Here is a 23,187-nt window from a genome sequence, read left to right on the forward strand (position 1 = left end):
TAATAATTTAGTTGAGTGATTTTCAATTTGAGCGTCATTATTTTTATATAACTTCTAACGTGAGTGGGGCGGGTGTGGCTTCATGACAATAATCAAGAGCAGCTGCTCACCGATTTGACAGCTCCAACGCAGTTACACCTCCGACACTGCCAAAACATCAGATATGTGTCGGCTGTCGCCGGTTAACACTTCATCTGATTGAACCTAGAACCTAATCTGTGTGATTATCCTGTGTCTTCTAAATCTCACTGACCTATTGTGTGTCCGGCACCAGTGTTAACCGTGTCCCACCTCCGCTCGTCTAAAGTCATTTTACAGACACCTCCCCAACCCACTATCTACCCACCACCACTACAGACAGTATCTACCCACCACCATTATAGTCAGTATCTACCCACCAACACGACAGTAACTATCTACCCCCCACCACTATAGTCAGTATCTACCCACCACCACTACAGTCACTATCTACCCCCCACCACTATAGTCAGTATCTACCCACCACCACTATAGTCAGTATCTACCCCCCACAACGACAGACACTATAAACCCACCACCATCACTTCACTATCTACCCCCCACCACAACAACCACTATCTACCCCCCACCACTAAAGTCACTATCTACCCACCACCACTACAGTCACTATCTACCCCCCCACCACTACAGCCACTATCTACAACCACTACTACAGCCACTATCTACCCACCACAACGACAGTCACTATCTACCCACCAACACTACAGCCACTATCTACCCACCACCACTACAGACAGTATCTACCCCCCACCACTATAGTCAGTATCTACCCACCACCACAACAGCCACTATCTACAACCACTACTACAGCCACTATCTACCCACCACCACTACAGTCACTATCTAATCCCACCACTATAGTCAGTATCTACCCACCACCACTACAGACAGTATCTACCCCCCACCACTATAGTCAGTATCTACCCACCACCACTACAGTCACTATCTAACCCCACCACTATAATCAGTATCTACCCACCACCACTACAGACAGTATCTACCCCCACCACTATAGTCAGTATCTACCCACCACCACTACAGTCACTATCTACCCCCCACCACTACAGACCGTATCTACCCCCAACACTACAGATAGTATCTACCCACCACCACTATAGTCAGTATCTACCCCCAACACTACAGACAGTATCTACCCACCACCACTACAGCCACTATCTACCCCCCACCACTATAGTCAGTATCTACCCACCAACACTACAAACAGTATGTACCCCCCACCACTACAGACAGTATCTACCCACCACCACTATAGTCAGTATCTACCCACCACCACTACAGACAGTATGTACCCACCACCACTACAGACAGTATGTACCCCCCACCACTACAGACAGTATCTACCCACCACCACTATAGTCAGTATATACCCACCAACACTACAGTCACTATCTACCCCCCACCACTACAGACAGTATCTACCCCCAACACTACAGTCACTATCTACCCCCCACCACTACAGACAGTATCTACACCCAACACTACAGTCACTATCTACCCACCACCACTACAAACAGTATCTACCCACCACCACTACAAACAGTATCTACCCCCCACCACTACAGTCAGTATCTACCCCCCCACCACTACAGACAGTATCTACACCCAACACTACAGTCACTATCTACCCACCACCACTACAAACAGTATCTACCCACCACCACTATAGTCAGTATCTACCCACCACCACTATAGTCAGTATCTACCCACCACCACTACAAACAGTATGTACCCCCACCACTACAGTCACTATCTACCCCCACCACTACAGACAGTATCTACACCCAACACTACAGTCACTATCTACCCACCACCACTACAAACAGTATCTACCCACCACCACTACAGTCAGTATCTACCCCCACAATGACAGTCACTATAAACTCACCACCACTACAGCCACTATCTACCCCCCACCACTACAGCCACTATCTACAACCACTGCTACAGCCACTATCTACCCACCACCACTACAGTCACTATCTTCCCCCACCACTACAGCCACTATCTACAACCACTACTACAGCCACTATCTACCCACCACCACTACAGTCACTATCTACCCACCACCACTACAGCCACTATCTACCCACCACCACTACAGCCACTATCTCCCCCACCACTACAGCCACTATTTACCAACCACCACTACAGCCACTATCTACCAACCACTACTACAGCCACTATCTACCCACCACCACTACAGCCACTATCTACCCCCACCACAACAGCCACTGTCTACCCCCACCACTACAGCCACTATCTACCCCCCACCACTATAGCCACTATCTGCAACCACTACTACAGCCACTATCTACCCACCACCACTACAGTCACTATCTACCCACCACCACTACAGCCACTATCTACCCACCACCACTACAGCCACTATCTACCCCCCACCACAACAGCCACTGTCTACCCACCACCACTACAGTCACTGTCTCCCCACCACCACTGCAGCCACTATCTACCCACCACAACTACAGTCACTGTCTACCAACCACCACTATAGACACTATCTAAACACCACTACTAAAGTCACTGTCTACCCACCACCACTATAGCCACTATCTGCCAACCACCACTACAGACACTATCTACCCACCACCACTATTGTCACTATCTACCCACCACCACTATAGACACTATCTAAACACCACTACTAAAGTCACTGTCTACCCACCACCACTACAGCCACTATCTACCCCCCACCACTACAGCCACTATTTACCAACCACCACTACAGTAAGTATCTACCCACCACCACTATAGCCACTATCTGCCAACCACCACTACAGCCACTATCTACCCACCACCACTACAGACACTATCTACCAACCAACACTATTGTCACTATCTACCAACCACCACTACAGCCACTATCTACCTACCACCACTATTGTCACTATCTACCCCCCCACCACTACAGCCACTATCTACCCCCCACCACAACAGCCACTGTCTACCCCCCACCACTACAAACAGTATCTACCCACCACCACTACAGTCAGTATCTACCCCCCACAATGACAGTCACTATAAACTCACCACCACTACAGCCACTATCTACCCCCCCCACCACTACAGCCACTATCTACAACCACTGCTACAGCCACTATCTACCCACCACCACTACAGTCACTATCTTCCCCCACCACTACAGCCACTATCTACAACCACTACTACAGCCACTATCTACCCACCACCACTACAGTCACTATCTACCCACCACCACTACAGCCACTATCTACCCACCACCACTACAGCCACTATCTACCCCCACCACTACAGCCACTATTTACCAACCACCACTACAGCCACTATCTACCAACCACTACTACAGCCACTATCTACCCACCACCACTACAGCCACTATCTACCCCCACCACAACAGCCACTGTCTACCCCCACCACTACAGCCACTATCTACCCCCCCACCACTATAGCCACTATCTGCAACCACTACTACAGCCACTATCTACCCACCACCACTACAGTCACTATCTACCCACCACCACTACAGCCACTATCTACCCACCACCACTACAGCCACTATCTACCCCCCACCACAACAGCCACTGTCTACCCACCACCACTACAGTCACTGTCTACCCACCACCACTACAGCCACTATCTACCCACCACCACTACAGCCACTATCTACCCCCCACCACTACAGCCACTATTTACCAACCACCACTACAGCCACTATCTACCAACCACTACTACAGCCACTATCTACCCACCACCACTACAGCCACTATCTACCCCCACCACAACAGCCACTGTCTACCCCCACCACTACAGCCACTATCTACCCCCCCACCACTATAGCCACTATCTGCAACCACTACTACAGCCACTATCTACCCACCACCACTACAGCCACTATCTACCCACCACCACTACAGCCACTATCTACCCACCACCACTACAGCCACTATCTACCCCCCACCACAACAGCCACTGTCTACCCACCACCACTACAGTCACTGTCTCCCACCACCACTGCAGCCACTATCTACCCACCACAACTACAGTCACTGTCTACCAACCACCACTATAGACACTATCTAAACACCACTACTAAAGTCACTGTCTACCCACCACCACTATAGCCACTATCTGCCAACCACCACTACAGACACTATCTACCCACCACCACTATTGTCACTATCTAGCCACCACCACTATAGACACTATCTAAACACCACTACTAAAGTCACTGTCTACCCACCACCACTACAGCCACTATCTACCCCCCACCACTACAGCCACTATTTACCAACCACCACTACAGTAAGTATCTACCCACCACCACTATAGCCACTATCTGCCAACCACCACTACAGCCACTATCTACCCACCACCACTACAGACACTATCTACCAACCAACACTATTGTCACTATCTACCAACCACCACTACAGCCACTATCTACCTACCACCACTATTGTCACTATCTACCCCCACCACTACAGCCACTATCTACCCCCACCACAACAGCCACTGTCTACCCCCCACCACTACAGCCACTATCTACCCCCCACCACTACAGCCACTATCTACCCCCACCACCACTACAGCCACTATCTGCAACCACTACTACAGCCACTATCTACCCACCACCACTACAGTCACTATCTACCCACCACCACTACAGCCACTATCTACCCACCACCACTACAGCCACTATCTACCCCCCACCACTACAGCCACTATTTACCAACCACCACTACAGCCACTATCTACCAACCACTACTACAGCCACTATCTACCCACCACCACTACAGCCACTATCTACCCCCACCACAACAGCCACTGTCTACCCACCACCACTACAGTCACTGTCTCCCCACCACCACTACAGCCACTATCTACCAACCACCACTACAGTAACTATCTACCTACCACCACTACAGTCACTATCTACCCACCACCACTACAGCCACTATTTACCAACCACCACTACAGCCACTATCTACCAACCACTACTACAGCCACTATCTACCCACCACCACTACAGCCACTATCTACCCCCCACCACAACAGTCACTGTCTACCCACCACCACTACAGTCACTGTCTCCCCACCACCACTGCAGCCACTATCTACCAACCACCACTACAGTAACTATCTACCTACCACCACTACAGTCACTATCTAAACACCACTACTAAAGTCACTCTCTACCCACCACAACTACAGTCACTGTCTACCAACCACCACTAAAGCCAGAATCTACCCACCACCACTATAGACACTATCTACCCACCACCACTATAGACACTATCTAAACACCACTACTAAAGTCACTGTCTACCCACCACCACTACAGCCACTATCTACCCCCACCACTACAGCCACTATTTACCAACCACCACTACAGTAAGTATCTACCCACCACCACTATAGCCACTATCTGCCAACCACCACTACAGCCACTATCTACCCACCACCACTACAGACACTATCTACCAACCAACACTATTGTCACTATCTACCAACCACCACTACAGCCACTATCTACCCACCACCACTATTGTCACTATCTGCCAACCACCACTACAGCCACTATCTACCCACCACCACTATTGTCACTATCTACCAACCACCACTACAGCCACTATCTGCCCCCACCACTACAGCCACTATCTACCCACCACCACTATTGTCACTATCTACCCGCCACCACTACAGCCACTATCTACCAACCACCACTACAGCCACTATCTACCAACCACCACTACAGCCACTATCTACCCACCACCACTATTGTCACTATCTACCAACCACCACTACAGCCACTATCTACCCACCACCACTATTGTCACTATCTGCCAACCACCACTACAGCCACTATCTACCCACCACCACTATTGTCACTATCTACCAACCACCACTACAGCCACTATCTACCCACCACCACTATTGTCACTATCTACCCACCACCACTACAGCCACTATCTACCAACCACCACTACAGTAACTATCTACCCACCACCACTACAGTCACTGTCTACCCACCACAACTACAGTAAGTATCTACCCACCACCACTATAGCCACTATCTGCCAACCACCACTACAGCCACTATCTACCCACCACCACTATTGTCACTGTCTACCCACCACCACTATTGTCACTGTCTACCCCCCACCACAACAGTCAGTATCTACCACCCACCACTACAGTCACTGTCTACCCACCACCAATACAGCCACTATCTACCTGCCAACACTACAGTCACTATCTACCCCCACCACTACAGACAGTATCTACCCCCAACACTACAGTCACTATCTACCCCCCACCACTACAGACAGTATCTACACCCAACACTACAGTCACTATCTACCCACCACCACTACAAACAGTATCTACCCACCACCACTACAAACAGTATCTACCCCCCACCACTACAGTCAGTATCTACCCCCCACCACTACAGACAGTATCTACACCCAACACTACAGTCACTATCTACCCACCACCACTACAAACAGTATCTACCCACCACCACTACAGACAGTATCTACCCCCAACACTACAGACAGTATCTACCCACCACCACTACAGCCACTATCTACCCACCACCACGACAGTCACTATCTACCCCCCACCACTATAGTCAGTATCTACCCACCACCACTATAGTCAGTATCTACCCACCACCACTACAAACAGTATGTACCCCCCACCACTACAGTCACTATCTACCCCCCACCACTACAGACAGTATCTACACCCAACACTACAGTCACTATCTACCCACCACCACTACAAACAGTATCTACCCACCACCACTACAGTCAGTATCTACCCCCCACAATGACAGTCACTATAAACTCACCACCACTACAGCCACTATCTACCCCCCCCACCACTACAGCCACTATCTACAACCACTGCTACAGCCACTATCTACCCACCACCACTACAGTCACTATCTTCCCCCCACCACTACAGCCACTATCTACAACCACTACTACAGCCACTATCTACCCACCACCACTACAGTCACTATCTACCCACCACCACTACAGCCACTATCTACCCACCACCACTACAGCCACTATCTACCCCCCACCACTACAGCCACTATTTACCAACCACCACTACAGCCACTATCTACCAACCACTACTACAGCCACTATCTACCCACCACCACTACAGCCACTATCTACCCCCCACCACAACAGCCACTGTCTACCCCCACCACTACAGCCACTATCTACCCCCCCACCACTATAGCCACTATCTGCAACCACTACTACAGCCACTATCTACCCACCACCACTACAGTCACTATCTACCCACCACCACTACAGCCACTATCTACCCACCACCACTACAGCCACTATCTACCCCCCACCACAACAGCCACTGTCTACCCACCACCACTACAGTCACTGTCTCCCCACCACCACTGCAGCCACTATCTACCCACCACAACTACAGTCACTGTCTACCAACCACCACTATAGACACTATCTAAACACCACTACTAAAGTCACTGTCTACCCACCACCACTATAGCCACTATCTGCCAACCACCACTACAGTCACTATCTACCCACCACCACTATTGTCACTATCTACCCACCACCACTATAGACACTATCTAAACACCACTACTAAAGTCACTGTCTACCCACCACCACTACAGCCACTATCTACCCCCCACCACTACAGCCACTATTTACCAACCACCACTACAGTAAGTATCTACCCACCACCACTATAGCCACTATCTGCCAACCACCACTACAGCCACTATCTACCCACCACCACTACAGACACTATCTACCAACCAACACTATTGTCACTATCTACCAACCACCACTACAGCCACTATCTACCTACCACCACTATTGTCACTATCTACCCCCCACCACTACAGCCACTATCTACCCCCCACCACAACAGCCACTGTCTACCCCCACCACTACAGCCACTATCTACCCCCCACCACTACAGCCACTATCTACCCCCCACCACTACAGCCACTATCTGCAACCACTACTACAGCCACTATCTACCCACCACCACTACAGTCACTATCTACCCACCACCACTACAGCCACTATCTACCCACCACCACTACAGCCACTATCTACCCCCCACCACTACAGCCACTATTTACCAACCACCACTACAGCCACTATCTACCAACCACTACTACAGCCACTATCTACCCACCACCACTACAGCCACTATCTACCCCCCACCACAACAGCCACTGTCTACCCACCACCACTACAGTCACTGTCTCCCCACCACCACTACAGCCACTATCTACCAACCACCACTACAGTAACTATCTACCTACCACCACTACAGTCACTATCTACCCACCACCACTACAGCCACTATTTACCAACCACCACTACAGCCACTATCTACCAACCACTACTACAGCCACTATCTACCCACCACCACTACAGCCACTATCTACCCCCCACCACAACAGTCACTGTCTACCCACCACCACTACAGTCACTGTCTCCCACCACCACTGCAGCCACTATCTACCAACCACCACTACAGTAACTATCTACCTACCACCACTACAGTCACTATCTAAACACCACTACTAAAGTCACTCTCTACCCACCACAACTACAGTCACTGTCTACCAACCACCACTAAAGCCAGAATCTACCCACCACCACTATAGACACTATCTACCCACCACCACTATAGACACTATCTAAACACCACTACTAAAGTCACTGTCTACCCACCACCACTACAGCCACTATCTACCCCCCACCACTACAGCCACTATTTACCAACCACCACTACAGTAAGTATCTACCCACCACCACTATAGCCACTATCTGCCAACCACCACTACAGCCACTATCTACCCACCACCACTACAGACACTATCTACCAACCAACACTATTGTCACTATCTACCAACCACCACTACAGCCACTATCTACCCACCACCACTATTGTCACTATCTACCAACCACCACTACAGCCACTATCTACCCACCACCACTATTGTCACTATCTGCCAACCACCACTACAGCCACTATCTACCCACCACCACTATTGTCACTATCTACCAACCACCACTACAGCCACTATCTACCCCCCACCACTACAGCCACTATCTACCCACCACCACTATTGTCACTATCTACCCACCACCACTACAGCCACTATCTACCAACCACCACTACAGCCACTATCTACCAACCACCACTACAGCCACTATCTACCCACCACCACTATTGTCACTATCTACCAACCACCACTACAGCCACTATCTACCCACCACCACTATTGTCACTATCTGCCAACCACCACTACAGCCACTATCTACCCACCACCACTATTGTCACTATCTACCAACCACCACTACAGCCACTATCTACCCACCACCACTATTGTCACTATCTACCCACCACCACTACAGCCACTATCTACCAACCACCACTACAGTAACTATCTACCCACCACCACTACAGTCACTGTCTACCCACCACAACTACAGTAAGTATCTACCCACCACCACTATAGCCACTATCTGCCAACCACCACTACAGCCACTATCTACCCACCACCACTATTGTCACTGTCTACCCACCACCACTATTGTCACTGTCTACCCCCCACCACAACAGTCAGTATCTACCACCCACCACTACAGTCACTGTCTACCCACCACCACGACAGCCACTATCTACCCACCACCACTACAGTCGCTATCTACCCCCCACCAATACAGCCACTATCTACCTGCCAACACTACAGCCACTATCTGACCCCCCACCACTACAGCCATGATCTACCCACCACCACTACAGCCACTGTCTACCCACCACCACTCAAATCAAATCAAATGTATTTATATAGCCCTTCGTACATCAGCCTATATCTCAAAGTGCTGTACAGAAACCCAGCCTAATACCCCAAACAGCAAGCAATGCAGGTGTTGAAGCACATTGGCCAAAACCTAGGAAGAAACCTAAAGAGGAACCAGGCTATGAGGGGTGGCCAGTCCTCTTCTGGCTGTGCCGGGTGGAGATTATAACAGAACATGGCCAAGATGTTCAAATGTTCATAAATGACCAGCATGGTCAAATAATAGGTCTGGGACAGGTAGCACGGCCCAGTGAACAGGTCAGGATTCCATAACCACAGGCAGAACAGTTGAAACTGGAGCAGCAGCACGGCCAGGTGGACTGGGGACAGCAAGGAGTCATCATACCAGGTAGTCCTGAGGCATGGTCCTAGGGCTCAGGTCCTCCGAGAGAAAGAATGAGAGAAAGATCATTAGAGAGAGCATACTGAAATTCACACAGGACCCAACCTAAGGGGGGTCGCTAATCCAGACAGGAAGATCACATCAGTGACTCAACCCACTCAAGTGACGCACCCCTCCTAGGGACGGCATGGAAGAGCACCAGTAAGCCAGTGACTCAGCCCCTGTAATAGGGTTAGAGGCAGAGAATCCCAGTGGAAAGAGGGGAACCGGCCAGGCAGAGACAGCAAGGGCGGTTCGTTGCTCCAGAGCCTTTCCGTTCACCTTCACACTCCTGGGCCAGACTACACTCAATCCTATGACCCACTGAAGAGATGAGTCTTCAGTAAAGACTTAAAGGTTGAGACCGAGTTTGCGTCTCTCACATGAGTAGGCAGACCATTCCATAAAAATGGAGCTCTATAGGAGAAAGCCCCGCCTCCAGCTGTTTTCTTTGAAATTCTAGGGACAATTAGGAGGCCTGCGTCTTGTGACCGTAGCGTACGTGTAGGTATGTACGGCAGGACCAAATCAGAGAGATAGGTAGGAGCAAACCCATGTAATTCTTTGTAGGTTGCAGTAAAACCTTGAAATCAGCCCTTGCCTTGATAGGAAGCCAGTGTAGGGAGGCTAGCACTGGAGTAATATGATCAAATTTTTTGGTTCTAGTCAGGATTCTAGCAGCCGTATTTAACACTAACTGAAGTTTATTCAGTGCTTTATCTGGGTAGCCGGAAAGTAGAGCATTGCAGTAGTCTAACCTAGAAGTAACAAAAGCATGGATACATTTTTCTGCATAATTTTTGGACAGAAAGTTTCTGATTTTTGCAAAGTTACGTAGATGTAAAAAAGCTGTCCTTGAAACAGTCTTGATATGTTCGTCAAAAGAGAGATCAGGGTCCAGAGTAACGCAGAGGTCCTTCACAGTTTTATTTGAGACGACTGTACAACCATTAAGATTAATTGTCAGATTCAACAGAAGATCTCTTTGTTTCTTGGGACCTAGAACAATCATCTCTGTTTTGTCCGAGTTTAAAAGTAGCCATCCACTTCCTTATGTCTGAAACACAGGCTTCTAGCGAGGTCAATTTTGGGGCTTCACCATGTTTCATTGAAATGTACAGCTGTGTGTCATCCGCATAGCAGTGAAAGTTAACATTATGTTTTTGAATGACATACCCAAGAGGTAAAATATATAGTGAAAACAATAGTGGTCCAAAAACGGAACCTTGAGGAACACCAGAATTTACAGTTGATTTGTCAGAGGAAAAACCATTCACAGAGACAAACTGATATCTTTCCGACAGGTAAGATCTAAACCAGGCCAGAACTTGTCCGTGTAGACCAATTTAGGTTTCCAATCTCTCCAAAAGAATGTGGTGATCGATGGTATCAAAAGTAGCACTGAGGTCTAGGAGCACGAGGACAGATGCAGAGCCTCGGTCTGATGCCATTAAAACGTCATTTACCACCTTCACAAGTGCAGTCTCAGTGCTATGATGGGGTCTATAACCAGACTGAAGCATTTCGTATACATTGTTTGTCTCCAGGAAGGCAGTGAGTTGCTGCGCAACAGCCTTTTCTAAAACATTTCAGAGGAATGGAAGATTCGATATAGGCTGATAGTTTTTATATTTTCTGGGTCAAGGTTTGGCTTTTTCAAGAGAGGCTTTATTACTGCCACTTTTAGTGAGTTTGGTACACATCCGGTGTATAGAGAGCCGTTTATTATGTTCAACATAGGAGGGCCAAGCACAGGAAGCAGCTCTTTCGGGAGTTTATAGGGTCCAGTATGCAGCTTGAAGGTTTAGAGGCCATGATTCTTTTCATCATTGTGTCAAGAGATATAGTACTAAAACACTTGAGTGTCTCTCTTGATCCTAGGTCCTGGCAGAATTGTGCAGACTCAGGACAACTGAGCTTTAAAGGAATACGCAGATTTAAAGAGGATTCCGTAATTTGCTTTCTAATAATCATGATCTTTTCCTCAACGAAGTTCATGAATTTATTACTGCTGAAGTGAAAGCCATCCTCACTTGGGGAATGTTGCTTTTTAGTTAGCTTTGTGACAGTATCAAAAATAAATTTAGGATTGTTCTTATTTTCCTCAATTAAGTTGGAAAAATAGGATGATCGAGCAACAGTAAGGGCTCTTCGGTACTGCACTGTACTGTCTTTCCAAGCTCGTTGGAAGACTTCCAGTTTGGTGTGGCGCCATTTCTTTTCCAATTTTCTGGAAGCTTGCTTCAGAGCTCGGGTATTTTCTGTATACCAGGGAGCTAATTTCTTATGACAAATGTTTTTAGTTTTTAGGGGTGCAACTGCATCTAGGGTATTGCACAAGGTTAAATTGAGTTCCTCAGTTAGGTGGTTAACTGATTTTTGTCCTCTGGCGTCCTTGGGTAGGCAGAGGGCGTCTGGAAGGGCATCAATGAATCTTTGTGTTGTCTGTGAATTTATAGCACAACTTTTGATGCTCCTTGGTTGGGGTCTGAGCAGATTATTTGTTGCAATTGCAAACGTAATAAAATGGTGGTCCGATAGTCCAGGATTATGGGGGAAAACATTAGAAACCACAACATTTATTCCATGGGACAAAACTAGGTTCAGAGGATGACTGTGACAGTAAGTAGGTCCAGAGACATGTTGGACAAAACCCACTGAATCGATGATGGCTCCGAAAGCCTTTTGGAGTGGGTCTGTGGACTTTTCCATGTGAATATTAAAGTCACCAAAAATTGGACTATTATCTGCTATGACTACAAGGTCCGATAGGAATTCAGGGAACTCAATGAGGAACGCTGTATATGGCCCAGGAGGCCTGTAAACAGTAGCTATAAAAAGTGATTGAGTAGGCTGCATAGATTTCATGACTAGAAGCTCAAAAGACCCACCAACACTATTGTCACTGTCTACCCACCACCACTACAGTCACTCTCTACCCACCACCACCACAGTCACTATCTACCCAACACCCCTACAGCCACTGTCTCCCCACCTCCACACAGCCATTATCTACCTCCCACCAATACAGCCACTATCTAACCGCCACCACTACAGCAACTATCTACCCCCCACTACAGTCACTATCTACCCCCCACCACTATAGTCGGTATCGAACCCCTCATCACCACAGTCAGTATCTACCCACCACCACTACAGTCGCTATATACCCCCACCACAACAACCACTATCTACCCACCACCAATACAGCCATAATCTACCCACCACCACCACAGTCACTGTGTACCCACCACCACTACAGCCAGAATCTACCCCCCACCACTACAGCCACTATCTACCCCCACCACAACAGTCAGTATCTACCCACCACCACCACCACAGCCACTATCTAACCCACCACCACTACTGTCACTATCTACCATCACCACTACTGTCACTATCTACCATCACCACTACAGTCACTATCTACCCACCACCACTACAGCCACTATCTACCAACCACCACTATAGTCAGTATCTACCCACCACCACTATAGTCAGTATCAACCCCCCACCACTATAGTCAGTATCTACCCACCACCACTACAGCCACTATCTACGACATCCGGACAGACAGACTATCTACCCCACCACAGTATCTACCCACCACCCCACCACCACTATAGTCAGTATCTACCCACCACCACTATAGTCAGTATCTACCCACCACCACTATAGTCAGTATCAACCCCCACCACTATAGTCAGTATCTACCCACCACCACTACAGCCACTATCTACCAACCACCACTATAGTCAGTATCTACCCACCACCACTATAGTCAGTATCAACCCCCACCACTATAGTCAGTATCTACCCACCACCACCACCACCACTATAGTCAGCCATATCACTTAGCTGGTATCTACCCACCACCACTGGTCATTACAGCTGGGCAGTTTAGACCTGATCTATCTCTCTCATGTTGTATCTAGATAACAACGATGGTAAAGCATCAATGTTACTGTGTATCTATATTCTTGAACATGATGCGTATGCTAAGAGAAGGAAATCTAATGACAACCAAAATAGAACAATTACCTCCTGCTGGGTAAACAAACATCTGTTGTCATCAGCAGCCTCATGAGAGACGCTACATGACAAGTGTTTGGGAGTGTTTGATGGAGTTCCTTCTGGTGTCTCAGACTGTTGTGTTGTTGTAGAGATGCTGTTCTGTTCTGAGATGTTATTAATAGTCTGACAGACAGCTCAATCACAGCACTGCCCGTCAGATGTTGCCTATCCACAAGCCTCTGTGCTGCTGATTATGGAAGAAGACAGCAAAGACTGAGAGTGGTGCGGATGCATTGTTTCAGGTCATCCTAGTTTTGTTAGCACTGATTTTAACTATCCCCTGTCAACATGCCCACTTGATTTAGTATTTAGACTTGACAGGGTGCTAGACACCAACTGTTGAGGCAGGCTAGCATGTGATGTGTGTGTGTGTGTGTGTGTGTGTGTGTGTGTGTGTGTGTGTGTGTGTGTGTGTGTGTGTGTGTGTGTGTGTGTGTGTGTGTGTGTGTGTGTGTGTGTGTGTGTGTGTGTGTGTGTGTGTGTGTGCGAGAGAAAGGATGCATACACTCACGCACGCCCACACACGGACAGGGGACAGAAAAATAATGAGACATTGGACAATTCGAATACCAATGATGTCACCCTTCTTATTGCCTAGCAGCATCCAACCAAATGAGACTGCAGATCAAACAAACTGTGAGAACAAAGACCGTGTGTGTGTGTGTGTGTGTGTGTGTGTGTGTGTGTGTGTGTGTGTGTGTGTGTGTGTGTGTGTGTGTGTGTGTGTGTGTGTGTGTGTGTGTGTGTGTGTGTGTGTGTGTGTGAGGGTGGCATACTGAGACAGAGATGCAATGTGTGAGAGGGGAGAACATGAGCCCCAGAAGAACATCAATTTGTGTCAACATGAACGCTCAAAAAGAAACACACTTGAGACAAGAATTTTATAACATACTTAGGTTTTTATGTATCCCCCCCCAAAAAAACTGGAATGTACAGGAGAGAGGAGGCCAGGGAGGTAACATAAACCATCTTACAGTGTCCTACAAAGTCTGCACTTAATCATCTCACAACACTCCTGGCAATCTCTCAACAGTCAGCTTTATCAATCTCAAAAAGGTCTTTACAATCTACCTAGCACATCTAGTCTCATGACAGTATCCCTCGTCTCATGACAGTATCCCTCTTCTCACCAACGTCTCATGACAGTATCCCACGTCTCATGACAGTATCCCTCTTCTCACCAACGTCTCATGACAGTATCCCACGTCTCACCAATGTCTCATGTCAGTATCCCTCGTCTCACCAACGTCTCATGACAGTATCCCACGTCTCATGACAGTATCCCTCTTCTCACCAATGTCTCATGACAGTATCCCACGTCTCATGACAGTATCCCTCGTCTCACCATTGTCTCATGACAGTATCCCTCGTCTCACCACTGTCTCATGACAGTATCTCTCGTCTCGTGACAGTATCCCTTGTGTCATAACATTATCCCACGTCTCACCAATGTCTCATGTCAGTATCCCTCGTCTCACCAACGTCTGATCTGTCTGTCCTCAGTTCTGAAGTGAAAACCAGAGCGCCTCCTTCTCTGGATTAGGTTATTGCCACAAAATAACTGAGTGGAAAACAGCAGGCGAGAAAGATGTTGAAACCAAATGAAACACTACAGTATATGGAAAATGGTACACAGGGTATGGTAAAATGGACGGCAGAATTACACTCGCCTTACTGAGTCCAGCTGGTCCCTGTCAACGCTGAATGTCTTGGAAGGAACACAAGGACATGACGTGAGTATTCAAGCAATCAAAGAAATCTATATTTTCCTCTCTTGTGAGAGGCGTCTGTCCGCCATGTCTCAGGTAGTGTGCTGTTGCTTGTAGTCCAATCAGAGTCCAATATTATTGAAGGGTTGTGATGTCAATATGAGGTCCAGAATGTCCCAGAGTGATGATGAAATGTCACAGAGGGATGACATCAGACCCAGCGGGAGCTGATCTGGGATGTTTCCCATCACTCTGTCACTACCTTCAACGCTCTGACTATGAACCTCAACATCATAGAAACCATCATGCAACATAAAAACAACTCCAGTGGAAATCAGTTACTTTGTATGAAAACATTTATGAGACAATACATCTATGTCTGTGTATGAGGTGTGGTCCTGGGACCTGAGGACTGAGTTTAAAAGCCACAGAGATCTTTCAAGAGAATGAAAGAGATGTTTCACCTATAGCAGTCAGTATGTGCACATAAGTGTTGAAAGGGTCCAGCAGAAAAAGGAAGCTCTAAATCACATTGACAGGTGGACTTCAACATGGTACTATACAGTTGAAGTCGGAAGATTACATACGCCTTTGACAAATACATTTAAACTCAGTTTTTCACAATTCCTGACATAAATCCTCATAAAAATTCCCTGTCTTCGGTCAGTTAGGATCACCACTTTATTTTAAGAATGTGAAATGTCAGAATAATAGTAGAGATAATGATTTATTTCAGCTTTTATTTCTTTCATCACATTCCAGGTGTGTCAAAAGTTTACAAACACTCAATTAGTATTTGGTAGCATTGCCTTTAAATTGTTTAACTTGGGTCAAACGTTTCGGGTAGCATTCCACAAGCTTCCCACAATAAGTTGGGTACATTTTGGCCCATTCCTCCTGACAGAGCTGGTGTAACTGAGTCAGGTTTGTAGGCCTCCTTGCTCACACACGTTGTTCAGTTCTGCCCACACATTTTCTATAGGATTGAGGTCAGGGCTTTGTGATGGCCACTCCAATACCTTGACTTTGTTGTCCTTAATTGCCATTTTGCCACAACTTTGGAAGTATGCTTGGGGTCATTGTTCATTTGGAAGAACCATTTGCGACCAAGCTTTAACTTCCTGACAGATGTCTTGAGATGTTGCTTCAATAGATCCACTTAATTTTCCTTCCTTATTACGCCATCTATTTTGTGAAGTGCACCAGTCCCTCCTGCAGCAAAGCACCCTCACAACATGATGCTGCCACCCCCGTGCTTCACGATTAGGATGGTGTTCTTCTGCTTGCAAGCCTCCCCCTTTTTCCTCCAAACATAATGATGGTCATTATGGCCAAACAGTTCTATTTTGTTTCATCAGACAAGAGTCCATTTCTCCAAAAAGTACGATCTTTGTCCCCATGTGCAGTTGCAAAACATAGTCTGGCTTTTTTTATGGATGGTTTTGGATCAGTGGCTTCTTCCTTGCTGAGCGGCCTTTCAAGTTATGTCGATATAGGACAAGTTTAACTGTGGATATAGATACTTTTGTGCCTGTTTCCTCCAGCGTCTTCACAAGGTCCTTTGCTGTTGTTCTGGGATCGATGTGCACTTTTTGCACCAAAGTACGTTCATCTCTAGGAGACAGAACACGTCTCCTTCCTGAGCGGTATGACGGCAGCGTGGTCCCATGGTGTTTATACTTGCGTACTATTGTTTGTACAGATGAACGTGGTACCTTCAGGCATTTGGAAATTGCTCCCAAGGATGAACCAGATTTGTGGAGGTCTACAATATTTTTGTGGAGGTCTTGGCTTATTTCTTTTGATTTTCCCATGATGTCAAGCAAAGAGGCACTGAGTTTGAAGGTAGACCTTGAAAGACATCCACAGGTACACTTCCAATTGACTCAAATTATGCCTATTGGAAGTTTCTGAAGCCATGACCTCATTTTTTGGAATTTTCCAAGCTGTTTAAAGGCACAGTCAACTTAGTGTATGTAAACTTCTGACCCACTGGATTTATGATACAGTGAATTTATAAGTGAAATAATCTATTTGTTAACAATTGTTGGAAAAATGACTTGTGTCATTCACAAAGTTGATGTCCTAACCGACTTGTCAAAACTATAGTTTGTTAACAAGAAATGTGTGGAGTGGTTGAATAACGAGTTTTAATGACTCCAACCTGAGTGTATGTAAACTTCTGACTTCAACTGTATATGTTGACTATCGCCTGTGTCATTTCAACAATGAACTCCGACCTTTTCACCTTTACTAATTCCTGCGGCCAACCACAGGTCATCAGTTACCAGTGCAGTGTGGGAAACAAAACCAAACATATATAATTCACCTCTAAAAAAAACACTTTCAGCGGGCGTAGAGAAGCAACATGAACAATGCAGTGTGTTAAGGTTTCAGTTCTGTTGCTATGGATGTGCAGCTGGAGGCACAGTATGGGAGAATCACAGTGTTTGTGGCATCATCTGTTCAAACACTTTCCCAATACTGTCATTCTCTTCCTCTTATTGAGTACCCCTCTTTCCCAATACTGTCATTCTCTTCCTCTTATTGAGTGCCCCTCTTTCCCAATACTGTCATTCTCTTCCTCTTATTGAGTACGCCTCTTTGTACCGTTGTATTTTCCTCCTTCCTCTGTCAAACTTTATATACAGAAAAGTGAACTATTTCAATGCTAAGGCATTGTAGAGTGAGCGAGAGAATGGGATTAACAGAAGAGAAGACAAACACAAACACTGAAATAAATAAGTACCTAGATCTCATCCAGACTCTAAAACGGAGAACATACAGTACAATTACATACAAGGAAAACTGTGTCTAACAGAAATCTGAATGGAAATATAAAAATCTACAAATGAGTTATGAAATAATGATTTTATATCATCTGTAAATGATAACAGTGGGTAGAAATCAGAATCTTGCTTTGATATTTGTTCTTGTGGTACTGGTTTTACACACCAAACACAAGCAGACTTACAGGTTATGCGTAGGCACGCACGCACGCACACACATTCCGTCACACACACACACACACACACAAACACACACACTAACACTTTGAAAAGGTTTGACATTTCATATCCACTGTCCTCCCTTTGAGTGAGAGGTGGGGACTGAGTCGCTGCCACAGTCCGTCAGCATAATGGCCCACATGTCCAGGACTCACAACCTCCATCATTGGGTTCACAGCAGGGAACAGATCAATACCCCCACCCAGACACAACCACCCCTCCATCCATCCATCCATCCACAGTGTCAGAGCACTGTACAGCACAGTCCATGGGGCAGGAGGTTGAGGATAGCCATCCCAAACAGTCAGCCATAGAGAGGGAGTTGGGGTGAGTGAGGGAGTAGAGGGAGCTAGAGGGACAGTTGTATTTCTATGTTGAAAACAGCAGTCTATGTGTTGGTACACCTGTATGTCTATGTCAGCCGGGCTGTGTGGCTGTCCCTCTCTCATACTTTGTAGTAGATGTTGGCTGGGCTCTGGGGGGGCATCTCCTGGACGATATAGACGGGGTGGCCGTAGTCCCCGCTCACCTTCTCATAGTGCGGGCAGTAGGCAGAGTCTGAAGTCCGCAGCGGGATGATGATGTCACTGGGCTCTGAGCCGTTGTTGCCTCCGGTGGAGCAGCCGGCCCCGCTGGTGCTGCCCCTCTTGGGGGTGAGGGTGGTCAGGGTCAGGGTGGGGTGGTGAGTCTCAGAGTGCTTGTTCTGTCGCCAGCGGTAACACACCACACAGATGACTGCAGTCACGATGAGGAGGAAGGCTCCGCCCCCTACCGCTCCAGCGATCACCGCCACGCTAGAGGAGGTTGGAGGGTTGTTCCCGTTGTTCCCGTTGTTCCCCTCGCCCTCGCCACCTGCCTTGGGTATCGTCCCATTCCCTGTAAGGGTAGAGAGATCAGGATCAATGACTTACTAATACTGTAGATACTGTATCATTAAACCAGTGAAGTGAGTTTCCTCTCCCTCTGGATACTGTACTGTAGACTGACTTACCTTTGGGGTGGAAGCGGTTTGGGTCTGGTTTGGGTTTGGGTGGGAGGCCATAAGCAGCTATGGGAAATCATACAGTTGGTTTAGGGTTGTAAACATTTTTATGAATTTGCTTTTCTGTAAAGTGTATTGACAATTGAGGCTTTTGTTAAAGGACAATTCACTATTCTCTTAAGCAAATCTGTATATAACAATGTTATATTCCATGTTGTTGGACTCAGAAAGTGCACACAGAAAATATTGAGAGTCCAACAAAATGGAATATAACGTTGGGGATAACATTTTGCAATGACATATTTTCATGTGTTTTTATTTTTAATGTATTTATTTTACCTTTATTTAACTAAGCAAGTCAGTTAAGAACAGCAAAGATGCTGTTTCAAAAGTTTTTTTTGTTGTTGTGTGCTTTTGTTCATGTTTTATCTGTGACCCTGCAACTGCAGAACGAGCATGAGTAAGTATATTGCTGGTGGGGTAAGTTTGTTCCAAAAAAGTGAACTTGTTCTTTAAATGCACTTAAAATAAATTGTGATTTGATTTGGCATATGGCAGTTTCATGACTATTATGAATATAAGGCCTTTACAAGAATATTGAAGAGCCCCAGGCGCATTCATCTATATGAGGATGATAACTATTGAATGACTGATATGAAACCAAATCAAGGACAATCTATCTGATGAAAATACTCACTCTGTCCCACTTTGAGAATCACCTTCATCCCTCGTGTCACGCACACTCCTCCTCTCATGCTGTCCAGTCCCTGCCTCGTCCCATCTGAGGTAGCTAAGAGACGAAGAGGAGGGGAGGAAGACTACAGTTAGAGAGATACCTTACATCAGGGATGGGCTACTTTGAAGTGGTTGGGAGCTACAACATTGCGAACAAAACATTATAACAGTTAATTTTGTGCAATTCTACAAATTTTGCCATAGGTTGGAGAGAAATGTTTGCAGTTTTTAATATGATATCTAAGTGAGACTGACTAACAAAATCAATGGGGGTCACCCGGTTGAGAATTTGACCATGAATAAGAAGTTTAGATAGCTGGCGGGCTAATTGAGTGTAACTGACATAACGAGAAAAACTGCTGATGCATAATCACATGTCAAAATTACACCTTGTGTATTCTACTATTCTAACTTGCAACAGTAAGTTGAGACCCCGACTGAGTTTTAAAAAAAAAACTAAAACAAGTGGGGCCTTCTGGCCAGGGGAACTAGGTCAGAGCAGGGAGCCAGAAGTATTGCCCTGTCAGAAACACTGAACTCAATCCCACAACCATGCCTATGACATGACCCATATCGCCCACACAATTCCCCAGACACAGTCAGAATAACAAGCCAGCCACATCCCCTGACCGTTTAAATACCAACCCAGTCATATTAATCCAAACCAAGACTAGTGGCCATTTAATGCCACATCACTCATAATCACATCACATGACCACATGACCACACCCTCCTACAGTATCAACCACCACTTCTATTTATCGCTTGAGGCTATAGATTACATAACACCAGCGGGTAAGGTGTAAGGAAAGGTATTGCATATCCCCACAAAATACTACAGTTTACTATAGAATTCTGTAGTAAGTGGTAGTATACTGTAGAAAACCACAACAGTGGTAGGCCTGATCACCGACAATGATGAGACCGCCTATAGGGAGGAGGTCAGAGAACTGGCAGTGTAGTGCCAGGACAACAACCTCTCCCTGAATGTGAGCAAGACAAAGGATCTGACAGTGGACTACAGGAAAAGGCGGGCCGAACAGGCCCCACATTAACATTGACGGGGCTGTAGTCGAGGGGTCGAGAGTTTCAAGTTCCTTGGTGTCCACATCACCAACGAACTATCATGGTCCAAACATACCAAGACAGTCGTGAAGAGGGCACGACAAAACCTTTTCCCCCTCGGGAGACTGGAAAGATTTTGCATAGGCCCCCAGATCCTCAAAAGGTTCTACAGCTGCACCATCGAGAGCATCATGACCAGTTTCATCACCGCCTGGTATGGCAACTGCTCGGCATCTGACAGTAAGGCGCTACAGAGGGTAGTGTAAATGGGGCCAAGTTTCCTGCAATCCAGGACTTATATAATAGGCGGTGTCAGAGAAAAGCCCAAAAAATTGTCAGAGACTCCAGTCACCAAAGTTATAGACTGTTCTCTCTGCTACCGCATGGCAAGCGGTACTGGAGCGCCAAGTCTAGGACAAAAAAGCTCCTCAACAGCTTCTACCCCCAAGCCATTAGACTGCTGAAAAATTCATAAAAATCTCAACCGGACAATTTACATTGACCCCCCCCCCGTACACTGCTGTTTGTTTGTTACCTATGCATAGTCACTTCACCCCAACCTACATGTACAGATTACCTCAACTAGCCTGCACCCCTGCACACTGACTCGGTACCGGTGCCCCCTGTATAGAGCCTCGTTATTTTTATTCTTATTGTGCTACTTTTTATTTGAGCCTACTTAGTAAATATTTTCTTCTTCTTGAACTGCACTGTTGGTTAAGGGCTTGTAAGTAAGACTTTCACGGTAAAGTCTACAATTATTGTATTCGGGGCACATGTGGCCAATAAAGTTTGATTTGATTTGGAATACTATACTACCCACTGTAGAATCCCTCAAACATGTGTAGTACTTACTATATAATTTTGTAGTATACTGTAGAATACTATAGTAAATATGACAGTATACTACAGTCTGCAAAATCACTATAGGTAATACTACAGTATACTACAGTCATGTTTGCAACTCTACAGTAAATACTACAGTATTCTACAGTATTCAATGTAGTGATTTTGCAGACTTGAACCAGTTTACTGTAGTATACTGCAGTAAACTGTATTATACTGTAGAATACTGTATTACGCACTGTAGTATCCCTCGATCATGTGTAGTACTTACTATAGAATTTCGTAGTATACCGTACAATACTATAGTTATTAAATATTATTGTATTATCTGCAAAAAAACACTGTAGTAAATACTACTGTGTACTACAGACCACAAAAACACTACAGTAAATACTGCAGTCTGCAAAATCACTACATTAATTATAGTTATTTTTACTACTATA

At 46.4% G+C, this 23,187-nt stretch overlaps 1 protein-coding gene across 1 annotated transcript in view; it reads right to left on the reverse strand.

Annotated features, from left to right (window-relative positions):
- Window positions 1–15,285: 15,285 nt before the first annotated feature.
- The window catches only part of LOC118385166 (ephrin-B2-like), a 61,186-nt gene continuing 53,284 nt past the window's right edge, over window positions 15,286–23,187 (reverse strand). Inside the window, exons 4-6 of the mRNA XM_035772065.2 lie at window positions 20,796–20,888; window positions 20,108–20,164; window positions 15,286–19,992 (exon numbers count right to left, since the gene is read on the reverse strand). Coding sequence (XP_035627958.1) covers window positions 19,562–19,992; window positions 20,108–20,164; window positions 20,796–20,888 — 581 coding nt within the window. The 3' untranslated portion in view covers window positions 15,286–19,561. The remainder of the gene's footprint in view (window positions 19,993–20,107; window positions 20,165–20,795; window positions 20,889–23,187) is intronic.

This window comes from Oncorhynchus keta, chromosome 6, assembly GCF_023373465.1.
Source record: "Oncorhynchus keta strain PuntledgeMale-10-30-2019 chromosome 6, Oket_V2, whole genome shotgun sequence".
NCBI classification, from domain to species: Eukaryota; Metazoa; Chordata; class Actinopteri; order Salmoniformes; family Salmonidae; genus Oncorhynchus; species Oncorhynchus keta.